A 19,560-nucleotide genomic window follows, 5' to 3' on the forward strand; every position below is an offset into this window, starting at 1 on the left:
CTGAAACATTCGTGTTCCAAATTAGAGGTATTTAATGTATTGACTATTTTATTATCTTATAATATATATTTATTAGTTAACATTTTTAATATGTCATTATTCTTTATTTTAAATTTCATGCTTATGTGAAATCTCAAATAAGCTGTTGCAGGAATATACTTTGTATTTTAAAGAAATAATATATATTTACATATAGTTTATATAGGCATTTTATTGAATTCATTATTTATTAAAGCATATTCACTGTACTTAGGGTATTGACTACATTTGCTTAAAATTTTCCACATTTTAAAGCTAAATTTGATTTGTACTCTAGATGTTAGTTCTGATGTGCACTTGGTTTAAGATCTAAAGAATATTGGCTCAAATCCATGGTTCATGTCCGCAAAAGCCCAGGGCCACCACGAATACTTCTTCATATTTCAAATGCCCATTATTCTGGTCATATGGCTTATTTTCCTACATGCACTACAACTTCCTTTTCAGTTTACCATCTTTCATGGATTCTTTCTTTCAATCTGGACATGTACCCAAACTAGACTCTCGGTGCCTTTTTCTTATTTGTGCCAACTCTCTCTCTCTGGCTTTCCACTCACAATAAATCACAAAAAAAAATCACTAACCATCACCAGTAGTAATTACCAGTAGTGGCATTATTCATAATAAACAAAAAGGAGGAAACAACCAGAATTCCCATCAACTAGTAAGTGAATAAATATGTGGCACATTTGTACAATTGAATGATGTTCAGCAACATAAAAGAATAGTGATGCTTGCAACAACATGGTTTGGTCTTGAAAAAAAACATTGTTCCAAATGAAGGAAACCAGCCATAAAAGACCATATATTGTATGACTCCATTTATATGAAATGTTCAGAATAGGCCAAATCTATAGAGACAGCAATTAGATTAGTGAATGCCTTGTATGGGTTGTTGTGGGGGAATTGGAGGAAATGGGAGTCATAACTAAAGGATGTGGGTATTTTCTGAGGTGTAAAAATGTTCTAAGTTGATAATGATAATAGTTTCACAACTGCAGATATATTAAAAACCAGTGAATTTTGAAAATTAAAAGAATGAATTGTGTAGTATGTGAGTTATATCTCAATAAAACTGTTATTTAAAACATCAAACAGTCTTTGTATTTTGGCAATCACCAAGACAGAGGTTTCTTTCTGGATAAATGGCAATTCAAAGATCAGGCATAAACATTGAAAAATGAAACTACATCATCTCAGTTCTTACCATGAGATACTCAGCCAGCCCCCAAAGTATGGCTACAGACTTTTCTTGGACATCCAAAATCTCATTAATGTCCTATAACATCTGCTTGGGTCTCATCCATTTTTCTCTGCCCCACTTCACCTATCTAAGGAAAGTATCAATTATAATTCTCCACTGACAGAAGTATTACAGTAGCAAACCTCAACTTTATTTTTCCACCTTTACTGCTTAGGACACAATAGCAACTATAGGAAGTTTTGGTGTTAAAATTCCTGTCTTGATTACACACTGTTTGATCATAGGGATGTGTACATTTTACTTTCTGAACAGAACAGGTGAGACTGGAGTACAACAATCTATTCAGTCTGAGTTTTGTGGATAGAAGCAGTAATATCACTTAATAAAAGAATGTGAAGACAGTTTACAGCTAAACGCTATATAAATTCCTGGATCAAATAGTGTTTGATGGGATTAGAGAGATCTAACAAACTCCTTTTAATAATTTATGTACAAGTTTCACTCTCTCGTTTCAGATCCAGCTAAAGATCCATGCTTAAAGATGAAATGTGGTCGCCATAAAGTATGCATTGCTCAGGATGCTCAGACTGCAGTCTGCGTTAGTCACCGGAGGCTCACACACAGGTAAACGTTATATTAAATTCCACTGATTGAATGGTATTCCTTATACCATGAACAACTGCAGGGTATAAATATTTGGCAATGTCTGCTAAACGTTTATCCAGAGTTTTATTGAATCAGCTTCAGAACCTTGCTTAATACAATTATGGTTCACTTGGGTGAAACATCATCAATCAGATTTACTATGGGTTATAGAATTTAGGCATATATTATTAAATAAAAAGGATCTTGAGAAGATTGAATTAAAATGGTATGTTTGCATACTTATGCTTTTTTAAGTTTAAGGAACAAGTAGAGTTTTACAGTTTTGCCGCCCTCTAAATATTTTTACTTATGCCCATTCAAACATTCTATTTCCCTCAGAGGAGAATTGAAAACAAAGGTAAAGGGCAAAAAAAAAAAGCTCGATATTTATAAAAAAGTTGAAAAGTCACACACTAAAGATAGGGGCCTGGAACATTTCAGGGCACGTTTGTTTATGGAAAACACTCATACTGGTGGAGTCCTTAAAGTCCATTCCCTGGAGGCTGACACAAAATTGGCAGAGGACAAGAAAGGGTTTTAAATATCTTTTATAGCGATCATCACTGCTTCTGTAAGATAGGCCCTATTTTGAGAAGGATCAACAGTTTAGAAATAACCTGTGAAGTCTGGTGCTCAGCCTTAAGGTGAAATCACTGGGTAGATGACTGAAGCAAGTAGGTGTATCCATTCCCTTTATTACTTTTCTGTGATAGCGGATCTAATTCGTGTTGTGCTTGTCATTAAATGAGCATGGGGATTTCTCTATTTGGGTATGTTCGGAGGCTAACAGGATTTTGGCTTTAGTGCACTTACTTTTAAATTCTAATATTCAGATATACCGACAGAGGGTAAGAACATTAGAGCATAAGTAGCATATCTAAAAAACAGCAAATATTTGTTTTTCGATGTTCCTTATCGATGTAAAGGCACATGGGCATAAAACCCTCGATTACACGCCGAGTGGATTAGAATTCTTTATTCCATAATTCCAAATCTATAGTGGCGGATTTCAAGTACCTAGGCAAGCCAATGCAACCAAGGTAGAGGGTTTGGAAATGAGCTGACCTGGTACAAAGAATCATGTCCTGGCGTATCAATAATGTACTTGCAGGAGAGAGGAAGAGGGAGATGACAGTTTGGGCACGTCACGTGTAAAAGACCTCTTGGAAATAGCATTTCTATAAAGCCAACATACTTTGGGAAGGCCCAGAAAGATGAAGCAGCGTTATCAGCAACATTGCCCCCGTCAGTCATGACTTCTAGCTTGGTTTTGCAAAGGGAGAACAAAAGTTTGGTCCAGAATTTTCTTTTTCTCTTTTTATGTCCGTAGGGTTCCAAAAAGCTTCTGAGTGCCTTGGAATTTCTATTAACTAATCAATCACCAAAATTGTATTTCACATTTAAAATACAATTATGTGAAAGGATGTATGGAAGCATGGGTGGGCAGTGGGATTTTATTTGAAAAATCCGTAGGGGGATTGTGTTGAAATGAATTCCTGTGCAACCCCTCACCTACATTGTGGAGACCTAATGAGTCACTTCCCGTAAAGCAAACACTGTTTTAGCACAAGTGTCAGAGGCCCAGGGAAAGGTTTCCATCTACCCGGATAACATCTTTGATTAGTCTCGTTTGCTGTTTCACCTCTGGCCTCCTGAACCCAAATCAAAGAGCAACTGAAGACCTCACAGCTGTAACTGTATCGTGCCTGGTGCAGAGGGACACTCCTTTCCACAGTGGCGGAGCACTGAAGCTGGGGGAGGTTCAAGTTCCTGACAAAACTTGACAAAACTTTGTCTAGATGATAAAGCTACAGAGCATTGATTCCAGTCTATATTTGCTAACATCAAAGTCCAGGCTTTATACAACTGTGCTGCCTCACTGCTTGTATGGACGGAGGGAAACTTTCTTAACAAAGTAATGCCTCTGAAATCAACAGCTGAAGTGTTTCCTTAGTATAAGGCAAATCATCCTAAATGGAGAACCCTTCCAGCTTTGCCTTTGGTGCCCTGATGGCTGGGGCTGTGGTGGACACAGCTGTGCTTTAAGCAGGTGGACTTCGAAAGTGTTTTACAGAAACAGAGTTCAGTCTTAATCCTGTTTCTGATAGACACTATTTTAAAACTTAGACTTGAGACACATTAAATTCAATAAATAAATAACAAGTTTCCAAAGAACTGATATTAAGATTAATATTTGATATGCTTTGCTTTGTGGATGTCAGTACCTAAGTGAATGTTTATCCAACACTTGGGAAAGGAGAGTTTCGCCCAGCAGTTTGATCAGTGAAGGTGGCTATTATAAATTACGTAGTTCTTAAATGCGGGGTTTTGTGTGTGTTTGAGGGATGGGGTACAGAAAACAGTAAAAGGTCTTCATTAATAAATTTTGGGCATTTGCATAGTTCAGATTAGAAATGTCTACTTTTCTCATTTAAGAAACAGCTTTTTGGTGCATCATGCTAAGCGAAATAAGCCAGGGGGCGAAAGACAAATACCATATGATCTCACCTATAAGCGGAACCTAACCAACAATGCAAAGAAGCAAGGCAAATATGGCCAGCAACACTGAAAGGAAAAGAAATCAACAGAGACAAGAGGGAAGGGGGGGCAGGGAAAGGGAAGGGAAGGGGAAAGTCAAGGAACATATAGCAAGGACTCATGGACAAAACCAAAGGGGAAGAGCTGAGGGAGGGAAGGTGGGAGGGGGCAAGGGAAAGAGGGGGGGGGGAAGGCAGAGACAAATGTATTTAAAAAGTAAATAAATTAATAAAAAAAAAAAAAAAAAGAAAGAAACAGCTTTTTTGGTTTCCTTGATCTCATAAAAAGGAAAAGAAACAGAACTAGCTATTTGCTTCTGCAGGGGGAGTTCTGTTTTTCAATGAGGTCTTCCTAAGTATACTGCTGACTCCCGAGTAGATTTCTTCATTACCCTGAACTACTCATTTTGTAATTCTCACTTCACGCTTAATAAATTGTAAAATGTCGATCTTCTTCAGTTGTCCAGAAGTGTCATGATGTCTATGTCTTACCTCCTTATACTTAGAACTCGACATGCTGACTAGTATGTATTTTCTTTGAAGAGTGTATTAAAATAGCTATTTGTAGAACATTTTAAAAAATAAGTAATTTGATCAGTCGAACTGGTCAATATAGATAATGTAAATCTAAAAATTGCCGTATGCCTTGTGCTTATTTGCTAAAGATGGTCTGAGAAGGGTGTGAATCAATCCACAAATACTTTAAAATGAATTAATTGAACAGACAAATAATAAATTATTGCCAGGAAAAAAAAAGAAAGAGGGGGATATGAAAATATGAGGGAGAGGTAAGTCCATAACAACTGATTGAAAGAAAGTGATAGATCCTTACCTTAGATTTGTAAATAAGTGAAATAAATGCTCAATATTTCCCTGCTTTGCGCTTTAAAAGTCAATACAGTCATGCCCTTCTTAATGATGGGATTACATTCTGAAGAATACATCCTTACGTGATTTCATTTATATGGGAACAGAGAGGAACACACTTATGCAAACCTAGATGGTATAGTTTACTACTGTAATTGTGCTCTGCTCTCGTGAGACCGGGAGCACAGTAGGTTTGTCCACACCGGCAGCACCACAAGGAAGTCAGTGAGGGCAGTGTAAGCTCTTGCAGGTGTCTTTTATTTTTCTCTTCTTTTTGTAATGCAAAGGCCTGATTTAAGACTTGATTGTTGAGGCCTCCACTTGCTGGGAGGCAGGCATTTCAAAGAGCATGCACTTCAACAAATGCTGTCTGGAATAAATACATTGCCAGTCACAGCTAGATTCAGTGCCAGGCCACCCACACCCACCGAGGCCTCTCTGTTTCAGATCTTAGGTTTATTTTGATATCTGATCATTTGGGCTACTTCTTTTTTTTCTCTCCCTGCTCTGAATCCCCACTCTTAGGTTTCAAACTGACCAGTAAAGAGTGAGCCCTGGAACCCTAATCCCCTGCCCTCATCTCCAATACAAGCAGAGCCTCAGGTCTGCGCGCTCATGGTTTGAGGCATCTTGTCATCCTAACAAGAACCACAAGGGTCAGATGAGTTCTAACACTGGCTTAGGAATGAGAGATGTCTGTCCTAGGTGACCGACTGCACCCAGGTATTTTTAACTGATGGAATTAATTGGGCAGACTGAGAATGCAAAAAACAGTAATGCATAGTGCTAGGATGTTAGGGCAACTACGATGGGACTAGGTGACAGGAAATTTTCAGCAACATTATAATCTTATGGGACCACCATTGTGTATGTGATACATTGTTGATTGAAATGTTGTTATGTGGACTGTAATTGTCTTCTGAAATCAAAGAAATAGCCTGATTAGGAGGCTCATTATGTGTTTTACACTAGGTTTGACCACTAGAGCCAATATAGAGGATTGTGTAAACTATACAAACATGTGATCTTGAAGGTCATATATTTGGACATTGGTCTTATAATGGTTTTTTTTTCTGTGAAAAATTGGCCTCATGTTCATGTGCTGGCTTTCTCTTATAACTGTCATCACCAGTTAAAACCAAATAGTTTTATGAACAATGAGAAAGAACTTGAATATAACACGTTTTCCAAAATGGTAACACAACTAGTTATTTAGGTGGTTTAATATAAAATATAAAACGACTTGCAAGGCTTTGAACAGGACCCACTTTTTTTTCCATTTTAATTTTATTTTGTATTGATTTTGGTGTACAGCTAGCTTAGTGGTTAGACAATTATATACTTTACATAGCGTTCACGTCTATATTTCCTGAACCCAAACTGGTACCATACATAGTCATCACAATATTATTGGGTATATTCCCTATGCTTTACTTACATCCTTGTGACTACTTTGTAACGACTGATCTATACTTCTCAATAACTGCCCCTTTTTTGATTCAGCCCTACAACCCCCTTCCCTCTGGTGAACGCTAGTTTGTTTTCTGTGTCTGTGAGTTTGTTCCAGTTTTGTTTGTTCATTTATGTTGCTCTTTAGAGTCCACATATAAGTGAAATTATGTTGTATTTTTCTCCGACTGACTTAATTCACTGAGCATAATACCCTCGAGGTTCATTCATGCTGTTGCAAATGGTAAGATTTTTTTTTCTAAATTATTGTTGTTCAATTACAGTTGTCCCCATTTGCCCCCCATTTGCCCCCCATTACTCTCCCCTGTTCTACACACCCCCGCCTCCCACATTCATGCTCCCCCCCTGTTGTCCTTGTCCCTGGGTCTTTTATACATCTTCCTTGACTTGACCCTTCCCCTTCTTTCCCCCATTATTCCCCTCCCCCCTTCATGGCCCAATAATATTTCATTGTATATGTGAAGCACAACTTTTTATCCGTTCATCTATTAATGGGCATTTGGGTTATTCCCATAGCTTGGCTCTTTTAGATAATGCTGCAATGAACATAAGGGTACATACAGTCTTTTTAATTAGTTTTGGGTTTCTTAAGATAAATCTCCTGAAGTGGAATTGCTGGGTTATAAAACAGACCCATTTTTAATATTTTGAGGAACCTCCATGCTGTTTTCCATACTGGTTCCCACCAACAGTGAATGAGGGTTCCCTTTTCTCCACATCCTCTCCAACACTTGTCATTTGGGGATTTATTAATAATAGTCATTCTGACAGGTATGAGGTGATATCTCATTGTGGCTTTAATTTGCATCTCTCTGCTGACTGGTGACACTGAGCATCTTTTCATATGCTTATTGGCCATCTGTATGTCCTCCTTGGAGAAATGTCTATTCAGGCATGACCCACATTTTTATATTGTTACCCTGGGGAAAATTTCAGAGATGCATACTATAGCTGATCATTTTTTTTGTTCATTGTTTTAGTGTATTGTGAGTGAGAAGCCCTATATTTTAAGCTCCTTTGCTGCCTATGCAGCTGCAGATGATTAACACTATTTCTAGATCAGTGTTTTGGGTACGAATCAATGCTGCTGATAGTTTAAAAAAAAAAACAAAACAGGTTTAGAATAACAAGATCGAATAAGGTTGAAGAATTTGTGGTAGGACAAAACCAGCCATGTTGATTTCTGCTCTATATTCACCAAAGATTTAAAAAAAAAAAATCAGTAAGGGATTTGCTTTTGACCACCTAAGGAAATGTTATATAAAAGAATAATAAAGGTAACTTATAAAATGCTACTCATCAAAATAGGTCTCAAAAGGTGAGTCCTACCACTCCTCTAATTTAACTATATACTTTTAGAATTCATAATTTTAATGACCATATTCAAAAGAAGATTAGAATTTCTTTACATAAAATTAAATAAATGACTGTGCTATTTATATTTCCTTTGGTATATTGTTGAAATATTTTTTATGGGAAGATTCCATCAGACAGACTGAGTTATGGTAGCATTCCAAAAGTGTTTGTTAAACTGAATTGAATTTATCACTATTTTAAAATAACATTTCTTATACTTAATGTAAGATTTCATCTCTATGTTGTATGAATACACTGAAATTGCCCTTAGGGCAATTTATCGTACATTTCATATATGCAAAGCTCTTTACTAAGTGCCTTAAATTGGTTTAGTTTTTACAACAACCCTAATATTAGCTTTATACTAAAGATTTTTACGTTTATTTTAAAGAAAAAAACTGAAGTTCAGAGATGTTGGATATTATGTCTGAGATTTGTTAGATATAAAGATAATAATAGATAGAGGTAGAAGATTAGGATTTAAAATCATGCCTATCCTTTTTGTGTACACATTATTTCTTAAATAATAAATGAATTTGAATCTGTTTATGAATAAATGTTTATATTTATAAATACCTAGATCTCCATAGCTCTCTTTTGGTTAGGATATAGTGGATCTGGAACACTTTAAAAATAGATTTCTTAAAAGAGCAAACTTAGGTTTACAGCAAAATTGAACAGAAAGTATAGAGAATTTATTTCTCACATAACCTCTGTACCTGCATGTGCATAACCTCCTCATTATCAACAGCCCCCACCAGGGTGATACATTTGTTACATTTGAAAATTCACATTAACACATCATTATCGCCCAAAGTCCACAATTTAGTTGCTTTTTTAATAATAATTGCATGTAAAAATGGGTCATAGTACTTTGGATAGTGAATTATTGTAACATTATTTGATTTATCTTTTTAAATAGATAATAGCTAAACTTCATGGTGTATCATTTATGTCTGGAGCTCTTTAAAAGATTTGTGTATATGTATTTGTGTGTATATTTGTGTATGTATTTGTATGTATAAAACATTCACATATGCAATGCATATGCAAGGTCTATCCAGAAAAAGTCCAGCCATTGTTTATATAACAGGAATGGTTTGCACAGCATCAATGTAACCTGGCAGCCAAGGAGAATGGACTAGAATGTGCATGTGTGAACTAGGATGACTTCACTGTACTAGTCAGTGGGGGCAGTAGATGCCCTTGAGTGAGTGAGTGTACTATGTAGCCACCACATTCAAAATGACTGAGTGAGCAGAGCGACAAATCTGCATCAAATTTTGCATTAGGCTTGAACATTCCTCCACAGAAACTATTTGGATGATTCAGAAGGCTGCAGCTATGGATAACTGGTGATTGGCAGCTTCATTACGACAGTGTGTCTACTCATGTATCACATCTCATGCAGCATATTTTGACAAAGCATCAAATTACCCAGGTGACTCAGCCCCCCTACAGCCCAGATTTGGTGCCCTGAGACTCCTGGCTTTTACCAAAACTAAAATCACCTTTGAAAGAGAAGAGATTTCAGACCATCAATGAAATTCAGGAAAACAGACAGGGCAGTGGATGGCAATTGGGAGAACTGTTTTGAGGTCCCAAGGTATCTACTTTGAAGGAGCTGAGACATAATTGTCCTATGTACAATGTTTCTTGAATCTTGTGTCTTCTTCAGTAAATATCTCTATTTTTCATATTACATGGCTGGATACCTTCTAGACAGACCTTGTATATACATACATTTAATCTGATAACAGGGATATGAGGTAAAGTGGGTTGCAGCTATTGCACACATTTACAATGATAAGAACTGAGACATAGAATTTACATGATTTGCTCAGGTGTGAGACTTGGACATTGAACTTGGTCATTGAGGTTTCAGAACTTATTCTCTTGATTATTATGTGTTAATATATTTTGAAACACTATTTAATACTTACAAAGCATGCTATATAAATGAGACATTCTTCTAAGCATTTTAAAGATAATTCATTTTATCTTACAACAGTCTTACTTTCCTTTATAAAAATGTGGATAAACACTGTCTCGTGTACTGATCTCAGCATGTTTTAACCCAGTCTTCCTTGCTGAACACATGACTTAGGTTTTTCTTTTATTCTGTTATCACTCGCAAGAGAGTAAATCCTTAGCTACTTGAGAATTGCTCTTAAGGAGAAAATTTAATTCATTAGAATGTACATTTAAATCAGTTTCAATTTATATTTGGTCAAGTTTATGTTAGATGTTCCACTTACCTAAACAAAATAACATGTTTCTCAAATACAAAATTTAAGACAACATTGACTTTACTTTTTAAGTGCATAATACATCATTATTGTGGTATTGGTCCAACTCTTGTTGAAAATCAGGAACTTGTTGATTCAAGTCCAATATCCTTGGCACAACCCCTTATACGCTGACCCAAGTAGCTTTACAGCCTGACCTGCAGCTTTCCCTGTGGCACATTGCAGCCTATTGCATCAGGAAACATTGTGTGCAGTGAACGCAGAGCCAGACCTAGCTTCATAGTCCAGTTCTGTTCTCCTCAGCTGTGTGACCTTGGACCTGATATTTCACCTCTCTGTCCTTCTGACTCTTCCTTTGTAAAGTAGGAATGATTAAAAAAAAAGGTATTAGGTTTTCTGATGATGTTGTTTTAAGTATTAATGAGTTAATACACAAAAACAATTAGAACATTAACTGATCCATGGTAGACATAGTGTAAGGGCTAGCTAGTACATTTTTCCTCCTAAACATGTTGTACATTTTATAATCATAAACTTTTGTTATGTCTGATATTTTTCCTAGTGAAATGTCCTGCCCATTTATTTTTCTTGTTCTTCTGGCAAATACTCCATTTCTGAAGAGGCTTTTAGCATGATGGTTAATGGTATGTAATTTGACCCTAGTCTAGTTGGCTTTGAAATCTGTCTCCATTTCTTGGTACCAAAATGACTTTGGGCATATTAAACTCCCCAAGATTCAGTTTTCTTGTTTATGCAATAGAGACGATAATTATACTATTTGTCTCCCTCTGTTTTTATAAGAATTAAAGACATAATTTGTGTAAAACACTTTGCACAATGTAAGCAATCAATAAACATTAATTATTGAGACATCTCTATTCAGCTTTCTCCCACAAGTCTCCTAGCCCAAGGTAGAATTAAATTCTCCTTTATCATTATGCCCATAGAAAATTAGCAACACTTTTATCTACCTGTATTATAGCTATTTATATGTTTAATAGCTACAGACCAATTTGTTGAGTTGTAGTTGATAAAATATCAGTAAAAATTGGTTGACTCCTGTCATGATTATGGGAGTTGAAATTTCAGATTACTTTATATTTCAAGTAAAAGAAAGTATGTGATTTTGTTAGTTTAGAGTGGGAAGGGACCAATGTGTTATATGTGTTGGGAAAAAATGTGACAGACAGCTGCTTAAAGGGAAATAGCAAGGAAGTTGGACTGCAATTTATAAAACATTGTTATTCAAAATCTACCAAAAACTCTTAAAGCTTAATAATAACAGAATACCTGATTTAAAAATGTACCAAAGACCCTAATAGATACCTTACCAAAGAAGATATATTGGTGGCCAATAAGAATATGAAAAGATGTTCCATTTTATCATCAAGGAAATGCAAATTATAACAACAATGTGATACCACACACCTATTAGAATGGCCCAAATGCAGAACATCCAATACTGGTGAGGACGTGGAGCACCAGGACCTCACACGTTGCTGAAGGAGATACAAAATGGCATAGTCACTTGGGAAAATAGTTTGGCAGTTTCTTATAAACATATGATAAATATCCATACTTTTATCATATGTTTCAGCAATCACGTTCCTTGGTATGTACCCAATTGAGTGAATAATGTATGCACACAATTAAACATGCACACAGATGTTTATAGCGGCTTTTTCCAGAAGTGCCAAAACTTTGAAGCAATCCAAATATCCTTCCACGGGTGAATGGATAAACTGTGATACAAGAACAATGAAACATTCTTCAGTTCTGAGAAAAATGAGCTATGAAAATATGGATACATACTATTCAGCAAAAGAAAACAGTAAAAAATAAGAAGGTCATATAGTATATGATTCCAACTATATACATTCTGAAAAAGGCAAAATTATGGAAATAGTATAAAGACCAGTGGTTGCCAGGCATTGGGGGTGGAGTGATAACTAAGTGGGCCACAGAGGATTTTTAGGGCAGGGAAACTATTGTGTATGTTGCCATATCATGGATACACATCATAATACATTCGTTTAAACCCTTAAAGGCACAGCACCAAAAGCGAACCATAATGTAAACTACAGACTTGGGTGACTATGATGTGTCAAGGAAGGTTCATCAAAAGTAACCAATGTACCATTGTGATGGGAGGTATTGGATATGGAGGAGGCTCTGCATGTTTGGGGGCCAGAGCATGTGGGAAATCCCTTCCATCCCTTAGAATTTAATTTTTCTGTGAATAAGAAAATAAAGTGTAATTTAGAATTTTAGTATAAAGTCTTATAATCTCTCTTCAGTTTTAAGAATAAGTGTGTGTGTTTGTGTGTCCTTAATAATGGATGGATTTTGTAGCTAGTGGTGGTGGTTTAATACCAGTCATTTGTTCCAAGTTGCAACATGCTGAAACATGGAGAATATATGATGAATATAAATGAATATAAATTACATATTGAAAACCACAATGTGAATAGAGAATTAAATAAGAATCATTGAGTTTCATATTTTGACACTGAACAAGCCCAACATTAAATTTTTTTTTTAATCAGAAGTAACTAAATGAAAGAAAGCAAGTTGAGGAAAAGAAAGATCATTCACTTAAATACAGCAGCACATGACTCTAAATATCTTAATTATTTATCTACATGAGTCAGCTATGGAACGAAGGCTTTCTACAAAGTTAAAAAATTAATATGTTCCAGCCCTTAAAGTCCATTATGCAGAAATACTATTGTCTGTCTGCCAATACTTGGCTAGAAGGTGGTTCAGTTGTATCTTATCCAGAAACAACTAGCCATACAACAAATCATGTTTCCGTTCCATAGTTGCTTTGTTGCTGCCAGGTCAGGTACCACAGCTTTCAGCAGCTCTTCAGGGTAGCTGTTAGTTCTTTGTGAGATCTTGTGACTAGAACTTGGCTGTCAAACCAGAGTAGAAATAATGCTTGTCAGTTCAGAAGCCAGATGGTTAAGAAATGGTGTGTCCACCTCCTCTATGCTCATGGGCTATTAGCAAATAATTCTGAGACAAAGGTCATAGTAGAGTCCCAAGGAACTTGGTTATCTGAATTATCATGCGAAAGGTCATTCAAGGAACGGTCTCATCAGTCCATTATATGAAAAAAAAATAAACTTGTAATATTCAAATGGATGATAAGGAATATATGTGAGCGGCTTTATTGGTGGAAAATGATGGAGTCATAGTAATTATCACTTTTTACATTAGTTTGTTTTTAACTAATAGGATAACAGATAGGTGGTTTAAAGAAATTATGTACTAGAGACCTCATCTGGACATGCTATGTCCTTTTCTGTCACTTTTGCACCATGTCTTCTCTATAAGCAAAAGATACCGTGTGAAATATGAGGAAAAAAAGAAATTCTTGAACAAGTAAACATGATAAAGTTTCACTTTGAGATGTTTTGCTTCCCTGCATTTTACTTCGGCATTGAGACAGTGAGGTGAATAGGAGCAATGGTTTTATAAATATGGGAAGTTTGGAGAAATTAATTTTGAAGTGAAATTATTTCATTTTCAGATTCTCTCTGTGATTCAAAATTCCATGTATTTTTATGCACTGTTGTTGAACAAAGGAGAAAGATATATCAAACTTTTAGAGCTTAGGGAAGGGAAATATAATGTCACAGTAACCTTTATTCATTTCTTTTGCATGAATGTACTAAACCAAAATAGAAATTTTGATATTCTGGTGTTTATAAAATTAATATTTTCCACTGATAGAGAAGAAATATCTCCTTTTCCCAGTTAGCTTCGTAGAATACACAGCTATCAATCTAAGAATTGATCTTTATATTCTTTTAAACATGAAAATAAAACTGTCTACCTTTTCACCAAATTGTGTAATTTAAGGGTTAATCTAAGGACCAGAAAACGTGGTTATGAGTATTTTATATTTATGGACCATTTAAAACTTCATAGTTTTATAGGATGGTTTCCAAAGAATACGATCATTATAGATCGTTATAGTTGATTTTTCATTCATGAAATTCTGAAAGTGAGCACAACATTAAGTTCTGAATGTTTTCTAACAACAGAAAAATGAGTACAAATGGACATGAGAGCATTTTTTAAAAAGGGAGAAGTGCAACACAGTGTAGCGTCGTGCCGTTTTCACAAAAGGGTGCGACACCGCTGCAGGTTTCCATTGTGACCTTAGTGTGTCCAAAATGATGAGGCTAGAAAACTTGGCATGTTCCCATGTCTCTGGGTCAGACTAAGTCTAAATTATAGCAAGCTTATGATTGCTCTCATTTTGGAAGGGCATTCCTACTTCGATGTTTTTTTTCCATGTTGAATTCTCATCATGAGAGATTTCTTAGGTCCTTGGTTTCAAACCATCCTAAGCAACCCAGTGAGAAAATAGTCAATTTCATGCCCATTCTTACTTAGTAGTGACATAAAAAGCTAGTAAATGAACATAAAGAATAATGAAATTGTCAATTATTAATAATATTATAATTGGGCTTCTCTCCTGGAAACTAAAACATGTCACTTTTAATGTAGAGAATACCGTCTGTGTCCTGCATGGTTCTTTTAGACCAAATATTCTCTATCCTGCTTCAGTTATAAAGATAAGAAGTACATGTGTCCATGAAATGAACTAAAAGACAAAAAATTTTGTCTTGATCATTAAAGACAAAAATTAAAGAATTCTTGTTATAAAACAAAATTACTAGTAGGGACAAACAATGATTTTTTAAATAAAACTTACTATTATGTACATTTCATAATTTGTAGTTAATCATATAGAAATGATAAAATGGCTACTAAGAGGCAAAAAGGAAGAAGCCATGGTTGTGTACAGTTTTACAGTGGAGAGAGATATTCCATATTTAAGCCATCTGTGCATTTCGGGGTAATTATTTCACATTGTCCCTGTTCATGCAGTTTCTGCTGTTGTGACAATCAGAAATTCTCCTTCATATTGAGCTAAATATAACTGTAACATCTGTCTTACTGATCATGATACCAAGAATTTTTTTTAAAAGGGGAATAGCAATAAATAACAAATATGGAAAAACTTCACAGTATATCGTAATACGTTTAATACAAAGTATTTTTCATTTCCAGATTCAGTAGTGATGTTTGACCCATTCAGAAGTTGATTCAATTGTACAACTACAGGAGGGATGGAGAGCTACTTTGTGTTGGAATCAAAATATATGGTTTATCAAATTAAATACTTGAATTTTTCTCCCTGATATTTCTTTTCTAATCTTTCTTTTCATTTGTAGAAAAGCATTATCAGAGGATGGTGAAAGTAGTTAATTTTATTTAAAAAAATTAGTGACTCATTGCTCACTAATTGCACAATAATGTTCACTATAGTGGGCATTACGCGGTACAAAATAGAAATACTGATTTAGGAAAATCTTTATCCACATCCATTGAAAGCTCTGCGTGTTGCTTTCAGTGTTTTAGATCTCAGTGACCCATCTCCCTTAGATCTGAATGTAGGCTGAAAAGCCCATATAACCTTGTACTTTAAGCTAGTAAATTAGCAAGAAAAAGATGATTATGTGATTGAGAAACCATGAACATGGTAACTAAAAAAGAATTTAAGTGTATTTGTTGTATTAGATTGATAAGTATAATTTTCTAGGAAGATATACAGCTGCTCTAGTTAGCTTGAATTATTCTTTTTTAAATATAATTGAAGACAAGACTGATTAGCATATTCCTGAAAGGACATACTATTTCTTAGGATTTCTGCAATTTTCCTGGGAAATTATTACTGCATTGTAAATATTTCTGTAATGCATGGTCTTTTCGTCCTATTGTCTTACTATATCAAGTAAATGGGGAAAATATTTTCAACTCAATGTATATTTATTAAGTACCTCCTATGTATAAGGCATGGTGCTAGTTACTGTAATACATGCAAATTAATAATAAAATATACTATAGTCTAGGATTTTGGACAGCATTAATTTAATAAAGATATAGCCATATAATTCTATATAGAGACAATATACATTTAAATATAAAGTATTTGAAAAAATGAATGATATATTTTAGTTTCATGCAGTTCTGTGTTATGTTATGCACATAACCAAGCACAGATGACAAAGCAAAAATTGGTAGAAATGGTCATTATAATGGTCTCTTTTCTACTATTCCATTGTTATATTTTACTCTGCTAAGTATAAACTCAGTTCTATATGGAACATCCAGAAAGTTTATATTCATTGGACAATTACCTCAGGAAAGAACTTGGGAAAGACAGGTTAATAAATCACAAATATTGCCACTTATCTTTATCAATAACTGGCTACTATCCTAGTTCCTAGGAATACATTATTTGAGTCCAGACATGGACAACCTAAGTATAGGGACACGGTGTTCTTAAAATGTGTAGAGAATAAATATTGCTTGAGTTTCCCATTTTCTGTACCCATTTTATGTTTGTCAGTTTAGTAATGTATATATAGTTCATCTAGGTCATGTATGGATACGTAAGCATGAGTCCAAACTGCATTGTCTTCAATCTGTGAAATTTTAAATGTATTTAAAATTGTTTACTTGCATAAACCTAAAATAGTTATGTTCATCTGTAGAGTTCATCATTCAATGTGTTTATTATTATGTGGAATTACAAAAAAAGTATTTTAATTTTTCGCATAAATGACAGAAGAAAGACAAATATCAAATTATGAAAAGATAGCTTTATATTATCTGTAAGCTTTATCTAAAGGCATGGAATATCTTCCACTGCAGTGAGCTCTTTTTTTTTTTTTAATTTTAATTTATTTTTTCAAATACATTTGTCTCTGCCTCCCCCCACCACTTTCCCTTGCCTTAATTGACAGAATCAAGTGAATTATTGGTGATGGTAATAGAAGCAGACTAAATAGTATATTAGTGTATTTATTTATTTATTTATTTATTTATTTATTTATTTTCCCATCCATCGATCCATCCATCCAATTACCATTTACCTGCAATATGCTGGTATGCATATATTAATAAATAAAAGAGAGACCTATTTTTGTTTTATGGAGGCTAAAATCTAATATGATTTATTTAAAATTAAAGAACAGGTACATAAAAATACAGTATGAGATCACTGTAATTTAGATGGAATTGGTATGATATCTTAGTTGATAGAGTTATTAGACCTTACATCAAGACATGAACATAGAGGATTAAATGGAGGTTCAGGCAAAGTACAGGAATAAGAGTGAAACAGAGCAAACAGCATGTGCAAAGGTCCTGAGGAAGGAAAGAATATGATTATCTATGAGGAGGGGAGAACAGAGGCACTAAAAGATGTGGCATGGACTAGGATAGTAACTGGATATAGATAGAAAGAAGTGTATCATCAGTGATATATTCTGAAAGTAGAAGCAACAAGGCTCACTGATTAATTGCTCATGAAGAGTGAAGGAGAAGTAACAATCAACATTGATTTCCAATTTATTGTATCAATCACGTCGGCAGATTGTGGTGCCACTTAAAGAATCAGGTAAACCTGGAAGGGGAAAGGAACAATAATCTAGAGCTTCATTTTAAACATGTTATGTTTTAAAAGGGCAGTGAGACATCCAGTATATTAAAATTTGTGGAAATGGACGAGGAAGAGACTGAAAACAAAGAAGAGAATAGATCCCTGGGAAACTGCAGTATTTAGAGGTAGGCACTAAGGAAGAGCCTACGAAGGAGACTGAGAAGGAGCACCTAATGAAGAAGGAAGACAATCAGTCCCATGGTGAAACTGAAGCCAAGAGGGAGATTTTAAGCTGGAGAAAATAGCCCTGGCTGGGTGGGTCACTTGCTGGGAGCAATGTTTCATACGCCAAAACGTTAGAGGTTTGATCCCTAGTTAGGAAACATACCTGGGTTGTCTGTTCAATCTCCTGTTGGGATGCCTATGGGAGGCAACAGATTGATGTTTCTCTCTCCCATTCATGCTTCTCTGTCTCCCCGTCTCTCAAATCAATAAAGGTATCCTTGAGTGAGGATAAAAAAATAAGATGAGGAAATTGTTGATGGTGTCATTATGCAGAGAGGTTGACTGAGATAGTTACAGGAAAATGTGTAACTGTTGAATTTAACTAATTGGTGTTGGAAATCACAATACAGTAGATAGAGGAGTGAAGAAAAATAAGGGAATATAATACATGTTCTTGGAGAAAATAATGGGAGTCTCAATAAATACCAAGGGTTTTTTCGTTTGTCTTGTTTTGGGGGGGTTGGTACTGTTTTGATTTGTTTTATTTTAGGGTTTGAGTTTATTACCAGAAAGTATTTGGTACTAATAGGGGATTCAGTGAAACAGGAGAGGATTTTGGTGCAGGAGAAAGAGAATCAAAGTCTGTGAGAGAGTGAGAAGTGAAGGATCCTGCCTAATGCAGAGGAGTCTGTGTTAGAAAGCGGGGAGCTCCTTCAAAAAAAAAGAAAGTGTGTGCAGATGCATGCAAATCTGTAGTTTTTTTTTCCCCCTTAGCATCTTCTGTTTTCTAAAGGAGGCATCAATAGGTCATTATAGTTCTTAGCACATAGTATCTTAAAAACTGAATTATTATAATGTTTCTTTTTATTTGAATAAGGATGCAATCACATGTTTTAAGATTTAAAATATACTAAATTATATACAAGGGGAATTATATACTAAATTATATGCAGGGGAACTTGTCCCATACCATCTAGTACTTTTTTTCCTGGATCAGATGATGTTCTTAATATCTTCTGAATATTTACAGAAAGATTTTATTTACATATAAAGAGATGCATTTTGTTAATTTACTTTTCTCCTTTAATTTCCCATTAACTTCACTGTGTATGTTTGCTTAATAAGGTGTTTTGAGATCATTCCTACTAAATAGAGCTTCCTTCTCTTGCTCTATTTTTCTCTCTTTTTGCAGCTACATTGCATACCTTTTTATTGTTTTAAACTGATAATATATGTGGTAATTCGTATACACTGTATTACTCTGAGCTCAGCACATGGTGCCTGCACAAAAATGTTAGTTATCTCCCTTCTCTTCTGTATTTTGGAGATATTATGAGACTCTAGCCCAAAACCAGAGGCATGCCATAAATTTATCCCTCTTGTTTATCCAGCTTTTACCTTAACGCTTTGTTCTAATAACTGAGTTCATGTGCTATTCTCCATACCAAGTCTTGTCCCATTTTTCTTAACTGTGTTCCTCTTTGACTCCTGTGGACATGCTTT

The 19,560-nt window shown here is 35.0% G+C and overlaps 1 protein-coding gene across 3 annotated transcripts in view; it reads left to right on the top strand.

Moving 5' to 3' along the window:
• Nucleotides 1–19,560, top strand: part of SPOCK3 (SPARC (osteonectin), cwcv and kazal like domains proteoglycan 3) — a 298,992-nt gene that overhangs the window by 139,135 nt on the left and 140,297 nt on the right. For all 3 annotated transcript variants that reach the window (XM_054576076.1, XM_054576074.1, XM_054576077.1), the window contains exon 4: nt 1,759–1,867. In XM_054576076.1, the coding sequence (XP_054432051.1) occupies nt 1,759–1,867 (109 nt within the window). The remainder of the gene's footprint in view (nt 1–1,758; nt 1,868–19,560) is intronic.

This window comes from Pteronotus mesoamericanus, unplaced genomic scaffold (assembly GCF_021234165.1).
Source record: "Pteronotus mesoamericanus isolate MK-2021 breed Mesoamerican mustached bat unplaced genomic scaffold, CSHL_Meso_final contig_32, whole genome shotgun sequence".
Taxonomy (NCBI): domain Eukaryota; kingdom Metazoa; phylum Chordata; class Mammalia; order Chiroptera; family Mormoopidae; genus Pteronotus; species Pteronotus mesoamericanus.